At 28.1% G+C, this 25,143-nt stretch overlaps 1 protein-coding gene across 2 annotated transcripts in view; it reads right to left on the bottom strand.

The window, feature by feature from the left end:
- The window catches only part of LOC107454979 (myosin-VIIa ck), a 77,907-nt gene that overhangs the window by 46,241 nt on the left and 6,523 nt on the right, over positions 1–25,143 (bottom strand). For both annotated transcript variants that reach the window (XM_016072360.4, XM_016072361.3), the window contains exon 2: positions 7,750–7,794. In XM_016072360.4, coding sequence (XP_015927846.1) covers positions 7,750–7,767 — 18 coding nt within the window. In that variant the 5' untranslated portion in view covers positions 7,768–7,794. The remainder of the gene's footprint in view (positions 1–7,749; positions 7,795–25,143) is intronic.

Genomic DNA, 25,143 nt, shown 5'->3' with positions numbered 1-25,143 from the left:
CCCCCCCCCCTAACTAAACATGTTAATCAACAATTAGAAGAAAAAAGAAAATGGCTAGGTGTTTTGGCGCAACAAAACTGACTTTTGAGCTCTAATTTGGAGCCAAATTAGCTGAATCTTTGAGCAAATTGCTCAATTATTAAAATTTTGGAGCATCTTGGAAAAATTTTGGGGAAAAAAAGGGCATTTTGGAGCAGTCTAGAGTAGAAATTTAGTTAGGGAGCAGTTTAGAACAATTTGATTAACTATTCCAACCCTATCAATAAATTATCATAGCCCATCATCAATATATATATATAATTGAGATAGTTTCACATTATGTGCTGTGTTTTTCTAATTTTTTCTTGCTAGCGATATTCTTATAGTTTACATTTCATTTTTATATATTTATTTTTAATTATATATTTACATATTAATATATATTTATTAATATATATTTATTAATAATTTTATTTTTAAAACACTATTTCCTTGTCTAATTTGCATATCAACAATAATATAAAGAATTTTTTTACATTTGTACCAAAACTACACAGTTAATATTTGATATATTCGTATTTTTATTAAAATAAGAATGATACTTATTTAGTGATATTAAGTAAAAATGTTATTCGTACTTAAAAATCGTCCCTCATGTTTATGAGCTGTTTTCATTATTTAATTTTAATGAATAAAACAGAGCTTTAAAACTGATAAAATTTAAAATGTAAAAAAATATAAACATCAAACTTTATACTCATTAACTATCAATTTATAAACAAAACACAATAGTTTATACTTTCAAACTTAATTCATTTTATTAGAAAGTGTCTAATAATAACTAAGTTATAAAATGAACTGATGCAAATCGTTTTTTAAATATCGCGTTTTATTAAAAGTAAGTGTAGATAAACTCAATCGATTGAAACACTTGTCATCGTGCATATTCCAATTTTGTTGTTTTTACCACATACTCAGTAATGGAACAGCAGAAAAATGTTTACGGAGCAGGAAAAAAATGTGTTTTGGAGCAAATAAATTTGGTTTTTGAAGCAAATAGTTTTTATATTTAAATAAGTATAGTACTTGTGAAATTTGATTTTTGGGCACATAAATTAACATTTTATATCATATTTAACAGAGTTTGGAAAAAATGCAATATTAAGTAAAAAAGATGTAATAGAAACGCAACAAAGAAATACTGTTTAGAGTTTATTTTCGCAAGCTTATATCGTATTTAGATAAATATGAATTTCAAATAATTAGATGAAAGAAATGTGCCAATAATATTTGAAACTAAAATAAAATTTCCATTTTAAATTAAATTTATTTACCACCAACAACAAAAATATACTGTCATCCATAAAATGTAAAATCATCAACGCAAAGTTAATTGTAGAAGTTACCGTTTTCTGTTCATTTCTACATGGTCTTTCAATATCTTTAATTACGGTATCTTTAATACGATGTTATTACAATAAGCGAATTAATTTCAGTTATCACTTTTTGAACTGTGGATTCCACACGATTCCATTGCAAATCCACATAATTTTCTGATCTTATTTATATATTTTCACGTGGTTTCTCATTTTTTTTTAAATTTTAAATTGCAATATTATCAAGACACTCAAATTTCGCAATCGAGCAAAAACCATTTTTTAACGATTTATACGAAAATCACTTTTTTTACGCTCCTGAGTCCATAGAAATGTTACGTTTTACGTTTATTGTCTCGCCTACTTCTACTTGTTTTTTTCTAATTTCCATTTTTTAAACATGATATTATTTCAACACGCGTACGTTGAATTTTAAGGTATTACTTTCGAAATTGCTCTATTTGCGCCGATTTTATTATAAATCCTCGTCATTTATAGATTTGGTGTCGTTTCTAATTACAATATTTTTAATACAATGTTATATTATAAACAGTGATTCTGCTTTATCTTGGAAACTACGGATTTTAGGAAATAGGATTTTTATATTTCTAGGTCCCTTTTTACAAAAAGCGGATCCCAATTTAAAATATGTATTCTCCGCCTCTTTATCCATCGTTCAATATGCACATTCATAATTTTCTCTATAGACAGAAGAAGAAAAAATTTCAAAACAAAAAGAATCTTGGAAAATAAGGGCTTTTAATTAGGACTGATCAACGATGTAATTTGATATGATAAAAAAAGATTAAAAAGGAAAAAAGATCGATAAAAAAAATTTTTTTTTGTTCATATGTATTTTAAGTTTGGTTATAATTTTGCTTACATACATTTTGCTGCGGCGTAATTTCTTTCCTTGTTTGAGAATTACGCATCCCAAGAGACGCGTCATTATTTATTTTTCGCGTTCCCTCAACGATTTTTAGCGCATTTGACGCGTTGTAGCATTTAAGCGGAATCAAGGGATAAGTGAATTTTGTTATTTTAGTAATAACTTCTTGACACGATGGGAGGAAAAAGGCCCCCCCCCCTAACTAAACATGTTAATCAACAATTAGAAGAAAAAAGAAAATGGCTAGGTGTTTTGGCGCAACAAAACTGACTTTTGAGCTCTAATTTGGCGCCAAATTAGCCGAATCTTTGAGCAAATTGCTCAATTATTAAAATTTTGGAGCATCTTGGAAAAATTTGGGGGAAAAAAGGGCATTTTGGAGCAGTCTAGAGTAAAAATTTAGTTAGGGAGCAGTTTAGAACAATTTGATTAACTATTCCAACCCTATCAATAAATTATCATAGCCCATCATCAATATAAACAATCGGAATATATTGGATCATTAAAGCACGATTCTTTAAAGATGAAAAGTGGGTTTTGCGAGATGCGTAGCAATTCAGATGAAAAATTTCCAATATTGTTGATATTTTTTAAATCAGTCTCAAATTCTTTAGTTGTAAAAATTTTCTATCAAAAATCTGAGATGGTAGGTTCCATGGCAGGAGATGAACTGATATGAAATGACAATAAAGGAAATTTCGGATACAGAATTTCGTGTCATGATATTATATTTTTCTTCATGTTATTTATTCTCAAGACAGAACATTTGAAGTGAATATATCATTTCGCTTTCACATTGTAAATGAAGAAATTAATAAAAAATAGGATATTTGAGAATTTTTCAGGTACACCACTTTAAATAAATTTAATTTTTATTTCTTCACAAAAAGTTAAAGCGTGATAAATATCAGAGAACGGGCAATTATTTTATTTTTAAATCATGAGTGCAAAAGGCGTTAAACTCTTTTTTTTTCCCCTACTTCATTGTTGTCGAATATTTTGAAACCCTCAAAGTGTTCCAGAATGAAAACTTTCAAGGACGATCACAAATGGCAATAAGGTATTAAAATCGATTTAATGATACGTTGTCAATTAAAAAGAGCTATTTCTCGTGAAAATACAAGGGTTTCATAATCTCATTTTGGATTAAAAAATATATATAATGAGATCAAAAGAGCAATACAACTGACATCACAAATCAAGAAAAAAAAGTATTTTGCAAGGAGGCAAACAATGAACTAATTAAAAAACGTTCAAATAACAAAAAGTTTCCACAGTTATTTAGGGAAACAAATGATCATTGAAATGAATGAAGAATTTGCGATTATAGAAATATTAAAAGTAGTTTCTGTAATTTTACATTAATTCTTCGTATTATTCAAATAAACCGGGAACTTCAACCCTATTTAAAACACTAGCAAGCTTAAAAAAATTACGGAGGGAAAAGGCTTCTGGTTTAGATGGCCGCTTATCGTTCTGGAAATTTAAATATTATTTTTTAACCATACAAGTATGATTCGTATTTTTAAATTATGTAGATTAATATACATGAGCTGCGATAATATTAATTTATCTATGTTCTGCCACATGCCAATAGAATTCCGAGCCCGAGCCACCTAAGATTACATAGAGGCCGAAATATACGTAGCATAAAAGCTAAATTTTGCGGTTTCGCTGCTCGGTCTTTGATGTCTAAACAAAAAAATTAATTATTAAAACTTTTTTATCACTAATTTGTAATAATAATAGAGCCAAACGTTTGTCTAAAAGTAGTAAAAAAGTTCATGAAAGTTTTACGTTTTAGTAAACGAACCCGCGTTGAAGCTTTCGGCATCTCTTAACTGCCGCCGACACAACTGGAAATTTTGTCTGAATAACAACATTGTTAACAAATGTCAACATTGTTAAAAAAATGCTAAACATTCTGTTATAAAATTGCTGATATTCTCTAAACATGTAAACACAAACGAAAGTAATTCATCACTTCTGTAAGCATTATTTCCTGGAAAATGTTATTAAGAATTTAAAAAAAGAGGGTAATCAAATTATTATAGTAATTTCGCCAGTACTATTACAGGGTGCGTAGCCAAATACTTCAACAAAAAATAAGAACCCTTTAAGTACTTTTTAAGCACTCAGAAATATTTTTAAGCAATATATACATTAACAAAATGAAAAATAATTTTCAAAGACTTTACATGATCATGATAAAATAACTAATTTCTGACAAAGAACTCTTTTCTTGATTATATTATCCACCATAAAATGATTGAGAGATTTTTCGGTTTGATTTCAGAGTGGAAAATGAAGCCTGAAATTGAGAATATCTTGCAAATGACTAAAAAAAAAAATTTTCTTTGACCAAATTTTTTTAGATGGTAGGAAAATTTAAATCTCTTCTCTTATACTTTTTATTCAACAAATATTTGAAACTATCGATTATTGAGTTTTGACTTCAAATTTGCTGTATGCAATCTTACATGATTTCGAAAGGCACAACAGAGAGAGAAGGAGGGAGGGAAAAAAAAAGAAAATAATGCGTTTTTTTTTCTTTCTATAAAAGAAAGTTAAGTGAAAAGAAGGGTGTAAAATAATCACGTTGCAAAAAAAAAAAAAAAAAAACTANAAAAAAAAAAAAAAAAAAAAAAAAAAAAAAAAAAAAAAAAAAACCTACAATTATCAACAGCTATTTTAAGAGCCATGGTGGCTCAAGAGATAGAGCAATCGCTCTTCCCAATGAGGTGACGCAGGTACGAATATCAGAGATGATTGGTCGATACAAATTCCACCCCCTACTCACATCGACCACTGTGCTGACGAAAAATATTCTCAGTTGTAAACGGATCGTGGGTTAGAGTTCCCTTGCCATCAAGCTAACCGTAGGAGGTCTTCCTCACCATGTGACGCAAATGCGGGTTAGTTCCATCAAAAATTCCTCCACGAAGCAAATTTATCCAAATATTTGACCCAGAGGCAATGGGGATAGAGCGTTCGGCTTCCAATGATGTGAAACGGGTTCGAAATCCAGCGATGGCTGGTCAATACGAATTCCGCATCTGGCTTGCACCGACCACAGTGCTTACGTAAAAATATCTTCAGTGGTAGATGGATCATGGGTTAGAGTCCCCCTGCCGTTAGGCTAACCGTGGTTTTCCTCTACATTTAACGCAAATGCGGGTTAGTACCATCAAAATGTCCTCCACGAAGGCAAATTTCTCCCAATACTTGGTCCAGAAGTTACCTTGACTTCTGGATTGGGTTCAAAATTACAAGGTTGAGGAGTTGGTTGAACATTAGTAGTCGTAAACCCGAAAATTGGGTCGGCTTTTCAACTACGGTTATAATTATAAAATTATAATACTTGATTCAGGAGTTTCCTTGTCTTCTGGTTTGGGTTCAAAATTTCAAGACTATGGAGTTGAAAGGCATAAATGTAAATATATCTTCCCTCACCACTTTTTTTTCCCCTCGTTTGTTTTAAAAGTGTCATATGTATTAAATACATTAATTTGAACAATGCTGGACTTTAAATTAAATTAATCTGCTACATAAGAAATTTCAAATTTTAAAAAGTGGGTGATTCTACAAAAAACTAACAATATCAAACAAAGGCTTGATATACAAAGTTATTTTTTATGCTATTAAGACATAATTTTCCCATGCATATAAAAATATTATTCATTTACAATTTCCGAACAAAAAGTTTTGAAATTCCTCTTGGCCTGGCCGAAACTTTTTTTTTTATCTTACTTAAAATTTTTACACCAGCATTTCAATAATAAACTATGTATACTTAAAGGTGTAAAATAATATTTTTCGAAACTGTTTAATCATGTAACTTATTGAGTTGTATCATTTAAAATTTTGTTCCAAGGTTTTCATGGGACTCTAAATTTAGTGGTTTGATTAAGTTTTTTTGAAGAATACATTGTTAAAATATATTGTTGATTCATTACTTTTATACAGTCTTGTACGTAGACCAAAAAAAAAAAACTTTCACTGCCACCACGTGACTGTGATATATTAAAAAATAAAATGCATAAATTGAAAGCGAACAATAAGATTTATTTAGCATAAAAAAGTAATTAAAATTCAGAGTCTGATACTGCTTTCCTTTAGAAAATCTTAAGTAGGTCAATGTTAAGGACGGTATCAGATGTAACAAGAAGGCATCTTTTACACAGCAAAATCTTCCCAATACTAACAAGCAGTTGTTTATTATTCACTTAATTCACGAGAAGCTGAACACGATTTTGAAATACCTTAATTAAAATAATGACAATCGGTTACTGATTAAGGCTATTAAAGATTACATCGACAATATTGTTCTTAATGCTTAAAATAGCGCGACACAATTATTGACTCATGCACACATTATAAATAGCACGAAAGAATTGTGAATAGAAGATGGCGTACTGTTCTGATACGCATACTAAATGTATCCCAAAATTGATGCAAGAAGTAATTTTACTGAAAAACCAGTTTTTCGTTGAAAATAATGAATTTTATTAGTTATTCATGAAGTATTAAGTATGGGGTTATAACATGGTACAGCTGATTAGGGTTGGCACGGTATTTACCACGTGATTTTTCCCTTAGTTTTAACAGTTTTATAAGAAACATGTTTCTTCCATAATTTTTCATCTTCAGAAATTATTGTGTGTGCTATTTCTTAAAAGACGTCTTAAAACCTCTTAACGTCTTAAAAAAAAGTGTATACATATAAGGCAGCATTGAAACAAGAATTCGGAGCATTGTTGAAATATTCTTGTAAGCATTGAAGTACAATATATGACTGTTTTAAGAAATAATGGTCGAAGAATTTTCGAAAATTTTGAAAAACAAAACAAGGGGTTAAATAATAGTTAACGCTCTAAATTAAAAAGTAATTAAGCTATTATGAAATATAATCAAGAAAATGTTTTCAATTATTAATCAATAATCAATAAACAATTAAAAAAATAACCACTTTCTTTCCATAAACGTGCTAACATGTTTAAAAAAACAATAGGGAAAAATATTCTTATACACTGCTTAACATTTTAATTTATTGTACAAATAAAAATTTAATATCAAAATGTTGTATTAGTAATGTATGTAAAAGAATGAGATCCCATTTGCTTGTCAGTATATATGAAAATGTCATACTTACATACTGTCATACTGACTTAATGTCAACATTTGTATTAATTTAATTTAGAAAACAATCGTGATTTTTTTTTCAGTTGAGTTAACTTAAAGGAGTATAGAATAATGATAAAGACTGAAGAAATAAAATCGGCTGCATACTGCATGCAGATATACAATAAAATGGAGAAGTAAAGGTGTTTCAGTACCTTTACTTCTCTATTTTATTTCCGTTTATGTATATCTATGTATATAAAATTTCGCGTCACCCTTTTCTAAAAAAAGATTAACTTTTAAGAACTTCTTCTAAGGAAGTTTCAAAGTTAAAGGATTTCAAAAAGTAATTAATATAGAAATATTTCAAAAATTAAAACTTACCCTTGTTACAATAACCATGATTCCTCAATGCCTTGTTATTGCTACCTAAAAATAAAAATTCATTACAATACAGGTCAAATCAAAATAATATCTTTCTGAGACTAATGGCAGAAAATTTTAATTTTACTCAGAAATAATGTAGCTTAAAAGAAAATAATCACATTAAAAAAATTTTTTTAATTATAACGTAAAATATTATACATTTTAATTTTTAGCACTTTTTACGTATTGTGGGTTAAATTTATAGTGTATTTTGGTCATGAAACAAAATCCACACGACTCAAAAAAAGAGATATACCATAAAACTGTCTAAGAAGTTACTTGAATAAAATTTCTTATCTCTCTTATAATTTTTTATTGTAATATTTAAAAATTCTTTACTAAGGTTATTATTCACTTTATTAACGTTACAGCAAATTTGAATGAAATTATGGATTAACAGGATCGAAATTTCTAACAGTGTTTGATAACTAAAATTCCAGAACTCATTTTCCGATATGGATTATAATCATTACATCGTGTTCCATATTTACGTAGGTCTTGAATAATAACCCATTTATTCATTTATCTTGTATCTCATTGGTTCCAGAGATACTTCCGACACATTTCTTTCGTTTTCCACTATTTTTCCGTCAGACTTAGTTTCTAACTTAGACTTAGTTCAGCGTAGCTTTTCCAGAGTATGTAACGTCATATATATTTGGCGTAACACAGCCAAGGCTGATTCAAGTGCAACATAATTTTACATCGAATCCAATTTTATTTTTTAGGTAAGGGGCCATTCACAAATGTTGTCCTACTTAGGGGAAGAGGATACACGTCATTGTGACAATTAGTAACGGAGGGGTTACAAAAAGTGTGACAACGCATATTTAAAAAAAAATATTTAAAAAAAAAATCAGTTTTTTTTTTGGTCGTATGCTTGTTTAGGCAGTGGGGGTGCGATTGTTCCTGTTTTCCAGTGGCTATGGAGTGGTTATCAATTCAACTTATTCAGTTATCAAAAAGAAAAGAAAAACATATTTTCGTTGCAGATATAAAATATTTTCCATAAATATATGGGTGTTCCATAAATATATTTTTTGAGGACGCTATCACGATTTAGAAATCTGGTCATCATATGTGTGATATATACACGAACGCGCGAACGCCGTTCGCGGGAAATTTGTTACCATAACGGAAATTTTTTATAAGTTACTAAAAAAAAGAAAAACGGTCAAAGGCGCGCAGGTCAATCTAGCAGAAAGGTTCTTTTTTAGATTTTTTTCCCCCTCTGCTTCACGCAGCCGCACTTTTCCCGCGATTTCGTCATAGCATTTGACTTTCGGCCATGCTGGTATCCAATAATGAGTTTTTCGCTTTTTTTTCAATTTAATAATAAAAAAATATGCCTTTTCAAAGAAAGCTCGCCTTCATCAAATTCTTCTTAAGGAAAAAAAAAATCATCGTTTTTAAGCTTTTTTATTTCCTACCAATGCATATGCGATTTAAAATTACATTCACATGATTAAAAAATCACACATCGTCATAAGTTTTTGCATAATTTATTCTCTCACATCGCTATTCATATTTAAGCGATTTATGATCGCGGGTAGTGTTTTAACGATTTTATATCAAATATTACGTTTCATATTGCAAATTAAAAGCCACTATTATGATTCGTGTTCAAGTGACTTGAAAATTATACATCGGAAATTCATATTCATGCGATTTTAAAATCAAACATCGAGATTCATATTTGCATGATTTAAAGAACATCCATATAGATTCATATTTACACAATTTAAATAAATAAAATTCGATATTTTTATTAAAATGTTGATAACATTCTGTGTTCATGCTTTCCTACATAAACTTTTTTTGCTCAAATTTCAGGTATTGTTTCAATTATTTAAAAAAAAATTTGGCACAATTTAGGGCTTCTATTTTCATCATTTTTTTTCTTTCGGTTTTTTATCAAACTCCTCTCTGCAGTATGATTCAATATTGAGTTTGGTAAAACTAATAATTTAAAAGAAGAAAAAAATCCTTGATTTTCAAACAAATTTCGCCAAAATGAAAGGGAAACGAAAGAGATGTTGAAACTAGTTACAAGAGTTAAACAATTGCTTGCAGAAACTTTTTTTAATTGTGATTTTGTGTTCGCAGAAAGTTTTCAATTTTATCTAACTTAACCGACATGTTAAACATAAGATAACAAACATCCCCCATTTTCATAAAACAGTGATTTTTCTTCATATTGACAATTCGCGTATTTTTATAAACATAAAGGACACTATCTAGAGATGGACTAAAATTAACATAATGCTTATGAATACTTATTGTTGCAAACTCACACTAATTATAAAAATATTTACACGCAAAAAGCGTTTTTTATTTGATGACTGAGTTTTCGAAGAACAACCTTAATTTGCAACCACAAGATGGGCTTTTAAGGTTATCATTGACCGTTTTATGCAAAATGCACTTGGATCTTTCTTTCACTAGAAAAACACTCAAAGACTGATACTTAGTACCTTCCTTCAGTGGGATCGCAAAATTTAAAGATATAGCAAAATAAATTGTTTAATTAAATTAGATCTTGACAAGAAAAATCGTAATTTGTTTCTCACAAAAATGGCAATTAATAACCTTTCCTACTAAGTTCTTCACTTATTTAGAGGATATTTTCGTATTGGTACCTGTTCGAGCCAACTATTACCGCCAAGACGCTAAAAGTTTTTTGAACTTGCATAAATTTTCGAAAAAATATTGAAACTAAATTTTAAATCAAATGTTGTTCAAACTCACCTTTTTAGAGCTTAACTATAAATGAAGACACCAAGTTTTAAAAATTCCAAAGTATTTCCTTCAAAAGTTTCATAATGATCACACAAAAAAGTACATATTTAAGTTAGTTGATGTAATAATATGTTCCATTTTTAATGTTATAATAACATTAGATTTAAGTTCCTCCCACCTCTGCTAGGTAAACTCAACTATTGTAAAACTTCATCAGTTCTCCTTCAATTTAAGCAGTCAAATTAATTTGAAAACTTTCATTTCAGTTAAAAATTATTTATAACTTGTTTAGTCGCTAAATTGTAAAAAAGATTCGCCTTCTTTCGTCTTCCTTATATTAGAGAGAAAAAATCGTCACGCAAAATATGTATAACAAAGCAACAAAGCGAAAACTACTAAATTTAGGGACACACGCTGTAAGACTTCTTTATGGAGCGATGTGTAATGAATAAAAACTTAATTATAGCATCTTTTATCACTTTTTCTTCAAACGGATGAAAGCAGACACTTGTTTAAGATAATTCCTTTTCGCGTTAGCAATTCGTTACATCTAAAATATTTTCCTAACGAAACATACATACTGCAGGCAGTGTTTTTACGTATTTAATGAATTCACATTTTTCTAAATCATTAACAATCTGTCATAAAATAAGAAGATTGATATCACTGGCAGCATTTGAAGAAATAATCAAATTGGAATCACTAATAACAGTTAATGAACTAAGCACTTAAAAATCAACGGCAACCATTCAATAAAGATCTCAAAAATCACCGACAACATTTATAAAGTAAAACTTAAAAATCACCGGCAACATTTATAAAGTAAAACTTAGAAATCACCGGCAACATTTATAAAGTAAAACTTGGAAATCGCCGACAACATTTATAAAGTAAAACTTAGAAACCACCGGCAATATTTAGTATAAATTAAATAACTATATAAGTCACATGAAAAACGTCACTTATCACGACATAAACGAAACACAACTACAGATGGCACACATTCCAGGAATTCAAGCAACCACGCAGACCATATTGACAGTTATTCGAGCATAAGCAAGACTGACACCAGAAATAAAAAGATGAGATGCGACCAATTATTTAAGCTGAACTTTTTCGAAGCATTCAGGGTCAATGTTAGAATCATTTTGCTACTGGACACCTTGGAGCAGGACGATGACCTCGGATGCCGCAGGGTTATGAAGCCTGTTCCGAAACCGAGAGGAAAGAAAAATATTTTTTTTTTTTCAATTATGAATCGTAATGTGATGGCAAATTTACCTCAGAAAAAACATGAAACACTTTCTATCCGGCTTTGATTCCTCAGTAAAGATTATAGAAGCGGTTTTTTAAAATAAACAGGTGACAGCTAAACAATGACTGAAACAAATTTTGGGATGGATTATGCTGTTCAAAAAGAAACTAACACCAATTACTTTTATTTGATAATGTTAGTTAAAATTTTTGGTCATAATTAATTAAATTAATTGTACGACTAATGATTAATATCTAATTTCTTTGTGTATAGTTTTTAATATGATATATAATATATAACTTAATATAATATTAAGATATATAATACAATATATGTTTTTTTATCTATATAAATTTTCTCAACTATGTAATTTTTACATTTTTGTATCATCACAAGAAATTAATTATAATTAACAATTCAATAATTACTGAAACTATCCTTGCGATAGATTATGCTGTTCAAAAATTAACTAACACCAATTACTTTTATTTGATATATTAGTTTAAATTTTTGGTTATAATTAATTAAATTAACTGTACAACTCTAATGATAATTAATATATAATTTCTTTGTATATAGTTTTTAATAAGGTATATAAGATATGTAAACCTTAATATAATATTAAGATACATAATAATAATACAATAAATGTTTTTTTATCTATATAAATTTTCTGAACTATGCAATTTTTACATTTTTGTATCATTACAAGAAATTAATTATAATTAACAATTCAATAATTACTGAAAATAGAAGAGCAAATATAATAATTAATGAAAATAGAATAAACCAGATATAGTCTACGCTTTTTAGTACGACTCCTGTTATTACGACCCTTCCATTATAACGACCGATGAAGACTCGCTTGCTAGTCCATAGACGCAATTTTATTCTAATGCTCCTTAGAATATCCGTTCATTCCATTATAGTAGAAATTTGCTAACCAATTATTTACTGAAGTATACAAAGGACGATTTTTCGACATTCGGCTAACAATGATTGACTAAAATGATTAATTTCCATCACGCGAACACATCTTACATTTTCGAAAGAAAAAAAAGTGCTTTGAGTCATCTGAGAGTATAAGTTTGAAACAAATTATTTAAACTAAAGTTCTTTAAATGTTACCACATATTAAATGTAAAACACCTTGAAAAATTTATTATTTTCTAATTATCATAATGAATAATGGAAAAAAGACAAGACCTCCTAGATTCTAATTCTAGGTGATCCTGATCTATAGTCCTAAAGAACTATTGATTACTTTATATTATTGATAATCAATAATATGTATTCATATTATTGATTGTCAATTTCTCATTAACACTATCAATGCAACTTATTCAAGGATCGAGCAGAATTAAAAGAAAGGAAAAGAAAATATGACTTTTGTAGAAACTTAATTGAAGGGCTTGAGGTAATATTGTAATAACCACATTTTAATCAAATGTGATCAAACTATTCTTTAGTATATTGTTTCCAAATAGGTACTTTACATTAGATAACAGCATAATACACTGTAGCATCTAATTGCCTATATAGAAACCGTGTTTTCAGTAAAAACACTCTCCAGAACAATTTAAAAACGCAGGCTTATTATTCTTATTATTCTTAAGTCTTTAAATCAATGCGCGATTTAAATTTATAAGTTTACATAGATCAATCAGGTATAAGCAACATCCAAAAAGCAAAAACAAAAAAATGAAAAAGAAAATTTAAATTTGCGTAAATGACTGAAATTAAAAATATCCTAAGTGCAACGGAAACTACATAAATAACATATACGCTGTTAAAATTTATATGCAAATGAGTAAATCTGTTCATTATAAAGAATTAATTTTAACTACTTCCAAATGACATAATGCAGGAAAAAAGAAAGATCAAGGGAAGGAAAAACACAACGAAAAAAACTCCCAAATAAATAAAATTTGCATACATAAACGCAATGAAAAATATCCTACATTAGTAACATAACAGAGTGTAAATAGTAAATTTGTTGCAAAGTAATATCGTTAACGAAAACCGAAAACGGAATTAAAATTTGTGTAAATGGACGAATTCAAAATTAACCTAAGTGCGCCGGAAACTACATTGGTAACATATAAACTTTTAAAATTAGTAAGTAAATGAACGGTGAAAAATTAAAGAACTTATGGTATTGATAAGTTTCAAATAGCTGTTTTGAAGAAAAAAAATTAAATTTGCGGAAGCTCATTTCATTTAGACGAGCATCAATACAAAAAAAGCTTTTTCTTTCTCATTTATGTCAGTTTCGATTGATACTTTTATGAAAACATAATTAAATTTAACACACTGTTAGAACTATGAAAAAATGGAATAAGAAATAAAATGTTTTGTATAATACTGAAAAATGATTTTGAAGTGAATTATAAAAAAGCAAAGATATTTATCAAAAATCCAGATAAAAATAACTTACAGAAAATACCAATTGGTGAATTGAATTAGTATAGAAAAACCTGTTGAAATTCTAGAGTGATGCACATCTCCTATTTTAATTGGGCGACAACTTTATATTTTACATGCTTTGAAAAATACTGCGGAGTAAATGTCATGTTCTTTGTGTACATTGCGTAAAAAACACTGAATAACTTTTTATCTAATGATCGGATCTTCACGTTCTGAAACTCAATTATAATGTTTCGAGAGGGTGACTTCAAATATGCTAATTAATCAGTGCAGGCGATATTTTAAGTTACGAAATCAGACACAATCTGTATTTTCTCTAAATAAATATACCGTTTTTTTTCTCCAAGGATTCCGATTTTTGAACCCCAAAATATGGTTCCCATAGTTTGGTCAGGAGAGCGATCCAAAATTTGGACCCCTTAATATAATTTTACATTTTGCGCATTTCGCAATATCTCGAGAACATCTTAAACGAATTGAAAAATGTTTACAGAAAATTATGAAGTTCGTTTATCCAGAGATAATTTCCATGCAAAAATAACTTTTAATAAATATTTATTATTTTATTTAATAATAGTCGAAAAAAATTTTGAAGTATACAATTTTTTACATCACCTCAAAAAGTTAAACTTCCCATGGCAAAATACAAAATTTGAGCGAAATCGGTCTAATAGTTCCTGAGAAATCAAATTTTAAATGTACGACTTTTTTTTAAAATTCGATTTCGCAGGAAGTAGTCAACCGATTTGTATTTTGCCATGGAAGATTACATTGTTTAAAATGATGTAAAAGACTATACAATTCAGAATTTTTTCGACTGTTATTAAATTAAATAATAAATATTCGATAAAAGCTAATTTTTAAATGGAATTATCTTTTTGTGATTTTCATAAAAACAGAACCTTTCAGAAAAAGTCTAGAAAATAGAATTTTCAAATAGAAAAAAAACAGGAAAATAAATATTATAACTCCCAACTTGTTCGCAGCATAATTATTAATTAATAAATATTCTTTAATGTCAATAGGAAACTTTCCCTACTTACTGTTAATATTATACGTAGGCGTGGGATGATTTTATCTAGTAGTAAACGACCTTGAGAAGAAAATATTCAAAATCCAGTAGGTGTCCGTTTAGGAAGCCACCCTAAAGGCGGTCAACGTACCCACACATTTCACTACGCGTACACACTTACAAAAAGAACACAATAATGCGTTATTTTTCATAATAGAAAATAAATATGGCGCCTTAGCAGGAGCTTTAGCTAGACTGTTCTTTGAAATAATTTAAAAAACTGTTAATAAAGTTTAGAATTGTTAATTTATCTTTAGCTAGACTGTTCTTTTAAAATAATTTTAAAAACTATTACGATATTATAAAAAGTTTATAATTGTAAATTTACCTTGTTTAAAATGTTTTGTAATCTTTTCACACCGTAAAGAATCTTTTCTTGAATTTTATATATTTTTAATATATTTACAACGTTATTTACCTTTTTATAGCAAAATTTAGCTTATTTAAGGAATTTCACAATTTTTACAAACCATAAAATAAGGATAGCTCTTTAGTGGCATTTTTAAAAAAATTAACATTCATCAATCATTTTTAATGCAGAATCTGTTAAGTTATTTTAGTTTTAATGATTGATTAAAAATACAAACATTTTTTAAAAAAATATTGTTTAAAAAAATATACTTAAATTCAGGTATTTTATTTGTATCTAACACAATAAATTTCTTTACATAAAAACATTATTCGTATCACTTTATTATAAGAAATTAAGCAATTGTATGGAAAATTTCAAAATTAATATTTGTCATTGTCTCAAGGCCATATACATTAAAGCTGGCCGATACATTGTTAAATATCGGTAATTTTTAAACATCACAATAATGATTCTTGAAAATTTATTCTCACTTAAAATACGAATACCATACGTTACGATAAACGTCGAACATACGATAGCTATGATATAGCAATCCAGAGGTCTCCTTAGGAATTAAAAAAAAAGACAGGGTGCTTCCTCACAGAAAAGAGCATTTAGAGTTTTGAAAGAGCACTCGCTTACCACCGTTAAAATTTATCAAAATGTGTAATATTATGTAATAACTGAATTTGATCCACATCAATTTTAAATTACCCTCTTATACTATTTTAAAAAGTAATTCTCACTCCTTATCAAAGTAAGAGAATTATTTGTAGTTTATAAAAAATAATTAAAGGCATGTAAACTGAAAATCATGAGAAAAGAAAGTTTATAAAAAAGTATTTATTTAAAAAATAATTTTAAAATTTAAAATCACTTAAAATGTGTTAAGATAACCCCCTCCGAAAAAATAGAAACTTATAAAAATGTAACCAGTTGAGAATAATCTTAACAAAATAAATATTTGTAATAATAATCAGAATTAAACCTATATAAACACAGATAATTTTACCAGTGTATAATTATTTAAACAGTTAATTATTTTATTTCAAATGGAATATAAATAAAAAAAGGCAATATTTTTAAGGTATGGCGGATTATTTTTACGAGAAGGGCAAAAAGGGAGCATCAAACGGAAGGCCGCCCTTCTAAAAACATTTCGGGAGAACACTACGCAATTAATCGAGGATAATATAACAACCATTAACAAAAACAATAATATCCAATACGATCTGAAAATGATAATATAATCACTATTATCGATAACGATAATTATCAAATAACAAATATTGTGATATCACTGTCATTTTTAACTAACTTCATTATTTATCGAATAAGATAATATTGCGAGTGTTATCGATAACGATAGTTACCGAGCATAAAATTTTAGTGTGTGCGACAGAAAAATTAACCACAGTAAAAAATAGAAATTATTATCTTCATTATTTATCGAAAAAGATAATATTGCGAGTGTTGTCGATAAAAATAGTTACCGAACATAAAATTTTAGTGCGTACTACAGAAAAATTGACCACTGTAAGAAATAGAAATTATTATCTTCATTATTTATCGAAAAAGATAATATTGCGAGTGTTGTCGATAACGATAGTTACCGAACATAAAATTTCAGTGTGTGCTACAGAAAAATTAACCACTGTAAAAAATAGAAATTACCTTTATTATTTATAGAAAAAGATAACATTGCGAGTGTTGTCGATAAAGACAGTTACCGAACATAAAATTTTAGTGTGTGCTACAGAAAAATTGACCACTGTAAAAAATAGAAATTATCTTTATTTATCGAAAAAATAACATTGCGAGTGCTGTCGATAAAGATAGTTTCCGAACATAAAATTTTAGTGCGTGCTACAGAAAAATTAACCACTGTAAAAAATAGAAATTATTATCTTCATTATTTATCGAACAAGATAATATTGCGAGTGGTGTCGGTAACGATAGTTACCGAACAAAAACTTTTAGTGTGTGCTACAGAAAAATTGACCACTGTAAAAAATAGAAATTATCTTTATTTATCGAAAAAGATAACATTGCGAGTGCTGTCGATAACGATAGTTACCGAACATAAAATTTTAGTGCGTGCGACAGAAAAATTGACCACTGTAAGAAATAGAAATTATTATCTTCATTATTTATCGAAAAAGTGTTGTCGATAACGATAGTTACCGAACATAAAATTTTAGCGTGTGGTACAGAAAAATTGACCTTTGTAAAAATAAAGCAAATTTGTTAGTTGGAAAGCATCGTTAAGTCATCGATATTTTACGAATTATCACGACAATAATGTTCAGCTCTAATATATATATATAAAATAGAACAACATAGCCCAAATGAAAATCTTTAACTACACCCTATAATTCCAATAGAATAGATTTCCATCCCTTAAACCATTAAAGGCCGAAAGGGTAAAAATAAATGATCCAACATATTATACTCCTCAGACAGTTTCTTTAACACTCAATTTAAATTTCACGGAAGAGTTGAAAGGTTAATGCGAACGATGCAATTTTCTTGAGTGCATTCACTTTATTTTTATTGTCTTTTTTGTTTCACGGGTACCGTTTAGCTCCTTAAATGTTAAGCATTTCCTTATATCTTAAATGATCACGTTTTTGAATTTGAAAAAAATATTAGAAAAATACTCTTATCAAAGCTAAGGTTTATAAATAATTATCAGTGTAGATTTATAACTAAGATATTTATTGTCTATTTTCTTTGATATGTTCGACTAAGATCTATAAATGTGAAGCATTCTCTAATTTCTTAAATAATCAAAGTTTTAAATTTTAGTGATATTAATATAATGTTTGGATTTTAGGGTCTAAAATGCTTTTAAAAAATACTCATTAAAAGCTAAGATTTATAGTTTAGAGAAAATTTATCAATAAAATAACTATTATGCCTTCTTTCTTTGATATGCAAACGTGCCACAACAATTTCGATAAAAAAATGAACTTAGGAAATTTCAGAAACAGGTTTTCAAACTTACGAATTAAAACTAGAATAAAAAATACAATTTAAATGAATTGTTACATTAAATAAAATATGAATTGAATAAAAAATGGTTTTTATAGACATTTTGAGTCACTTAAAAATGATTCTCTTTTTAGTAATTTCAAAATGCCATAATTCGATTGGAATAATTTCTTACTTACAGCCAATCTGAACATCTAATATTTTTTTGAAAACTGGAATATGCTGTATTTTAATGGCTAAACTGTTAGAAAAACACTTAGCAAAATTTATAATTAATTGTCAGTGGACATTTATAAAAACTGTTGTGAAAATGATTATTTGAGTATTTAAATCTAACTCTGTTGGTTCTCTGCAATACTCGAATAAGTCAATAATTAAAACGATAATAACATATTCTTTATTGTTCGCAACCATATGTTTCAACATAATAAGAAAAACAGCAATATCTGAGCATTTAAAAACTCTTCCTATGGTGAACCGCTATCTGTTCAAACTATTTCTTTTAAAGGTTTTTAACATGTATATCTGAGTTGAAAAAAATTACCCTTCTGGTCAGAATTAACCCTTGGGAAATTATAAGTCGAGGCCCAAAGTCACTGAAAAATATCAGTGCCTGAAAGCACATATTATGCAAGCAAAAAAATTGCATATAAATTTATTTTTACTTTCGAAAAACAGTAATAAGGCGTGTTCACAACAGATATTATCTAATTTATATTGTTATTACGTGCTGAAGATTATTTTTATGGCCCTATATTTCAGAAACACATCCAATAATTTATAGAATTATTTATTAATATTTCTAAGCTTCTCAATACTTATTTAGGAATAGCTTTTAATTGAAGACAAAAAACATGATGACATTATTTGCATTTTTCGGAACATTTCTTCTTTTTAAAAGACATTTTTTAAGGTTTTGGGCATTGTAACTTTTAAAATTTTAGGGCGTTTTTCTTTTTTTTTTGCCTTTAGGTTTAATTTATATAAAATGTAATAACATTTTTGCTCTTTCTAACGTAATTCTAAAAATCATCAGTTACTGATACCATCTGTTACTTTTTCCTCCATTTAACTATTACATATTTCAGATATACATATTTATTTCTTAACATATGTATAATATGTCAGACAGAAATTCTTGTATAATAATAGAATTTCATTNTTTTTTTTTAATTTTTTTTTTTTTTTTTTTTTTTTTTTTTTGAATTTTAAGAGTGATTTGGTGTTTTTAAGAGCATTTATCCTGGGGACGCTTTAGTTTGAGGGAACATAATCTTCATTTCGAGGACCACATTCACCTCTCGAAGGGTCAACGTGCAAGTCCTCGCCTAGCCTACACAACTAGCTTAAGGAATTTTGTAATTGATTTTAAGACTAGTTTTTAAGAAAAATGAAAAAAAAAAATTAAACACAAAAATATAATTTTCTAATTCAAAACTTTAAAAAAAATTAACTTTTCGACAATTTGATTTTCCTCAATCAAAACATGTTTACCACAAATGAAGTTCAAAGATATACTTAAAAATTAATGATGTAAAAAATTTATAAACAGTAATATCAATAATAGTAATAAAAAAATTACACTTTTCATGGAGAAAGTCAAAAACTTGCGATAATTTAACCTTTTTAAGGAAGACAGTCTGTAAAACTTCAAAAGTTTTTAATTTAAAAAATATTCATAATCTAAAAAATATTTTACATAGTTGCACTATTACTATTCTACATAGTTGTACTTTTTTTATCTTAATACATAAAAGATAATTAGATTATTATAAACAATATAATAAATTACTATAAACAATAAGATACAAAAACTGAATTTATTCCGATCCTTTAATTTTATTTTCTTTTCTGAAAAAGGTTGTTATTTTAAGTTATGAAAAATGCAATAATTAAAAAAAAAAACACTCATAAAGCATATTATGGTGAATGCAGATTTTATTTTTTTGAATTTTCAGTTAAAGCGTTTTTTTTATCTAAAAAAGATATAGCTTCTAAAAACTAATTTTCTCATAATACTTAAAATATGAAATAAAAAGAATTACAGAATTAATAAAAAGATATTTTTTCAATGGCACACCTCCGTTTTTGTACTGTGATCTTTTCACAAACCATTGTACTTAATTTTTAATGCTTCGGAAAAACGAAAATATATTAACTTCATTTTGACAAATAAAATGGGAACGATAATAATTCAGTAGCAAGCTGATACTAATAAATTGAATCCTGTCTACATTTTTAATACTACCGCATAATAAGCCTCTAAAAACTAATGTAATTCAACTTCTACAACAAGCTTCTAAAAATTAATTTTCTAATTAGACTTAAAATATGAAATAAAAAGAATTACAATAAAAGTTCTACAGTAAATAAGAAGACATTTTTTTAAGTGGCACACCTCCGTTTTTATACCGTAATCTCTTCACGAACCATTGTTCTTAATTTCCAATGCTTCGGAAAAACGAAAATATGTAATTTTCATTTTGAGGAATTCAGTAGCAAACACATACTAAATAATGGAATCCTGTCTACATTTTTAATACCACCGACCTATATAATAATCCTGAAGCTACGACCTATGATCATTTTAATTAACCTCAATGTGTAAGAGTTTAAGTAACAGTAGGACATCGAATTAATTATCAAAAGAAAAAAAAACATATATTCAGTTCTAAGTAATCGTCACTTTTAAATCTAAACTATTTATTGTATTTCCTCTTCAAACGGTAAAAAAAGTTGGCATTTTCATTTAACAGTTAAAATTTTTTATTTCGGACCATATTTAATAAAACTAGTTTAATAAAACTAATGCAATATAATTTCGTCATTTTTAATGAATGCATGTGCCTTTTCCTCAGAAACATCAGTCACGTGCTCATTTGCGGAATGACAGTTGAGATGAATTTTCTTTTTTTTTTGGCAGATTTTTTTGTTTCTTTTTAAAAGAGTAAGATTAGCGGAACAGTAAATTGGATGATTTTTCGACAAGACTTTGCTACATCTAAAATTATTTTAGAATTATTTAATACATACAAATTGAAAAAAAAAAATTCACATTTTTATAAAAAAAAAAATAGAAAATTTTAATTTTAGAATGATTTTAAAAACGGTAAAAATGCATGTTTTGAAAAAACTTATAACAATTTGATTTTGTAGTTTTCAGAAACATCTGAAATTATTTTGTAACAGACCTACATAATAATTTGTTTTTTTTTACTGATATACCGATATTGAAGTACACATAAATTTTAATCTAACATAGATTTTATAATGGTACTGCATCTTGTAAAATCATAGATATCTTTTCAGGAATTTGGAATTTCTGAAAATATTGATAAGAAATTATTTTGTGCATGTCGAAAAATATAACTTGGGAATAAAAGACAGCTTCATCACCTTAAAAAACTTTTTAAAAAAAATCTGCTTCACTCTTTTAAACTTTTCGATTTCATCTAAACTTTACACATGCGATGATAAAGTTAGAAAGCTTTAATACCAATGCTAGTGTTTTCAGTCTTTTTTTTTACGTATTAATGTAAATAAAAAAAAAAAAGAACAGACGGTTTGAATTTAAAAAGATATGACGATTTCATCGAAGAATTTATAATTACGCGTTAAAAACTTATGCCCTATTTATCGAATAGTTTTGTAATCATTTTCTGTAACTGTGACTGAAAATAAGAAGAAGAAAAACTTTTGAACTAGTTCCGGAGAAATTAAGTTTCAAAAATTTCCGTTTCGAGTTTCTATTAAGCTTTTCGATTTGAATTTTCGTTCTTTATTCTATAGTAATCTATTTTTTAATTTCATTTTTTATAGGTTGTATTTAATAAATCAAACTAAAAACAATAAAAATAAATGAAAAATAAATTAAAATTACGCTTTTTTCATGAGAATTACATAATCCTGCACAACATTTATTAACAATTCCTTTAACTCAAATCAGATGTGAGAGGGTGTTCTCCTAACTTAAAATTACATAAGTCCCGTCCTCGTGGTCGATTAATATTTAGAAGTGTTTGTAATGATGGTTACTGAGAAAGACAAACTGAATTCCCATTAAAAGTAATATTGTTTGTGTGAAACCAATCCAGTAATGAAGCATTTTTTAACTATTTAAAGCGGCACAGTCTTCAGAAATATTATTTGAACCTACAGAAACTTTTTTTTAAGTATTCAAAAATTGCAATATTAATGTTTTTCATTCCTTTTGTACTAGTTAAGATCTAAGAAAGGTGTAGTAAAGATTTTACTGACTCTTATGCTTGTTAGAAAGGACAATTTATTAGTGTATTTGAAGAAAAAAAATGTTTTTTTTTAAATTTTTCTAAGGATTTGTTTTTTTTTTCTTTCTTTTTTTCTTTTTTTTTAAATTAGGGCTTTAATACTTAAAAATATTATCTAAGTTATAACGCTTCTGTCATGAAAATTTCAGTTTATGATTTATTTATTTCTAAAATTGAATAATTCAAAATAATTTAAAATTAGTATTACTACTAGAGGAATTCAAAATTAAGTTATGGCAGCTCTCTTGTCCAGACTAAACAATTGAGAGGAGACAATATTTTCCAGATTGCGGATTTTTATAAATACACATGCTTTTCATAATTTATTTTATGAATTGTCAATAGAACGAATATATTTTTTCTTCTTCAAATTTTGTGGGGTTTTTTTTTCCACTGGAGTTGTAATTAAATAGTTTCTTAATAATAAACAAAATATTAAATAAATGACAGATTATTGAATGGACATAAATATAATTACAAGTCCAAAAAATCAAAACTTGTCTAAAATAATTTCCTAATTCTTAGAACCCCTGTGACTTTTTCACGGAACCCTATGGTTAAGTAGAACACGCATGGGAACTACTGCACTAGGGCACAGGTGGTAATGTGATAATTAAAAATAAAAATTATTGAAATATTTTCTACAGAAATAATAGAATGCTGCTTACTTTTTAGCATTTCCAGTTATAAATAAAAATAATAAATTATTTCATAGTGGATGACAATTAATGAATTCCTTAAGCATTGCCTTTAACCCCTTCAAGACCGGCGGGAAGAAACGCGTTCCTCGGCCTGAAAATTCCGCGTTTATATGTATTAATACGAAATGTAAGGAAGAGTCGGGTAGCCCTGCTCACTTAAGGAGTATTGCTTATATTACTGTATAATATTGAGTAATAATCAATATTCTTGCATGTTTCTATTGTTTTATCATCTAATTAAATAATGCAAAAAGAATAAACCAANAAAAAAAAAAAAAAGAATAGTTTAACTAAATAGAAATTTTAAAAAACATGTTTTTCAGCTCTTTGTGCTGGGTAGCCCCGCCCAGTTACAAAAATTATGTTTTTTGACTGTTTTTTCAGGTGTAATTGAAAATGACCAATGCATTGACAATAGATAAATCTCATTTATCATTTTTATCACAAAATTCAACCAATTTTTCTTAATTTCATGACTACTGTATTCAACATATTTTCAAAACTATTGTTTACCATGTTACCAGCTGCATAAATACTTGAAACTTTGAAAATAATATTTTTTTAATATAATAACTAATGTCCGATGGGCCATTGACTTGAAAAAATATTCTATACATATGAAATTGACAAAGGGCTGGGGTACCCGACACTCCCCTAATGAATGCGACAGTACAGTATTGAGATAGTAACGTTAGCCGCTGGAGTCATAAAGTTCCATATGATATCGTGAGCCGTGAAGGTAGAATAGCGAGATCACGGTCCTGAAGGGGGGGAGGTATATTTCCCAATAAAAATGAGACAAAAGGGTTGAGATCAGAAGAATATGGTAACCTCGACGATCAATATAGGACTAGAAACAATGTATTTCGATATTTTTCTCCAGAAATAATAAAATATGAATAAAAATGATTAATAGGACAAATAAATTTTCAAAAAATAACATGCGCTACATTTTACCGCCAAGTTCTAATAGAATCTTATCAACAGTTATCAAAGTTTATTTTTTTCGCACATGCAGTATAATTATTATTAACCTACATATTAGAGCCGTGCTCAGGGGACAGGGCGCTCGCCTTCCAATGAGGTAAACCAGGTTCGAATCCCAGCTATGGCTGGTCGATACGAATTCCGCATCTGGCTTGCACCGACCACGGTGCTCACGTAAAATATCCTTAGTGGTAGACGGATCATGGGTTAGAGGCCCCTTCCCGTCAGACTAACCGTGAGAGGTCTTCCTCTCCATGTAACGCAAATCTGTTCAACGACGGTTATAAAATAAAAACCTGCATATTAACCCACTTATGCCCAGTCACAAAAAGTGATCGATATATGAAAAATAACTTTATAAAAAAGTGGCAGCTGTTGTTGTAGTTGTAGTTAATTTTCGTCGCACTAGAGCTGCACGATGGGCTATTGGCGACGGTCTGGGAAACATCCCTGAGGATGATCCGAAGACATGCCATCACAATTTTGATCCTCTGCAGAGGGGATGGCACCCCCGCTTCGGTAGCCCGACGACCTGCACG

Source organism: Parasteatoda tepidariorum, chromosome X2 (genome assembly GCF_043381705.1).
Source record: "Parasteatoda tepidariorum isolate YZ-2023 chromosome X2, CAS_Ptep_4.0, whole genome shotgun sequence".
Taxonomy (NCBI): Eukaryota; Metazoa; Arthropoda; class Arachnida; order Araneae; family Theridiidae; genus Parasteatoda; species Parasteatoda tepidariorum.
Note: the sequence above shows the minus strand (reverse complement) of the source record. Positions and strands in the feature narration are given on the sequence as shown.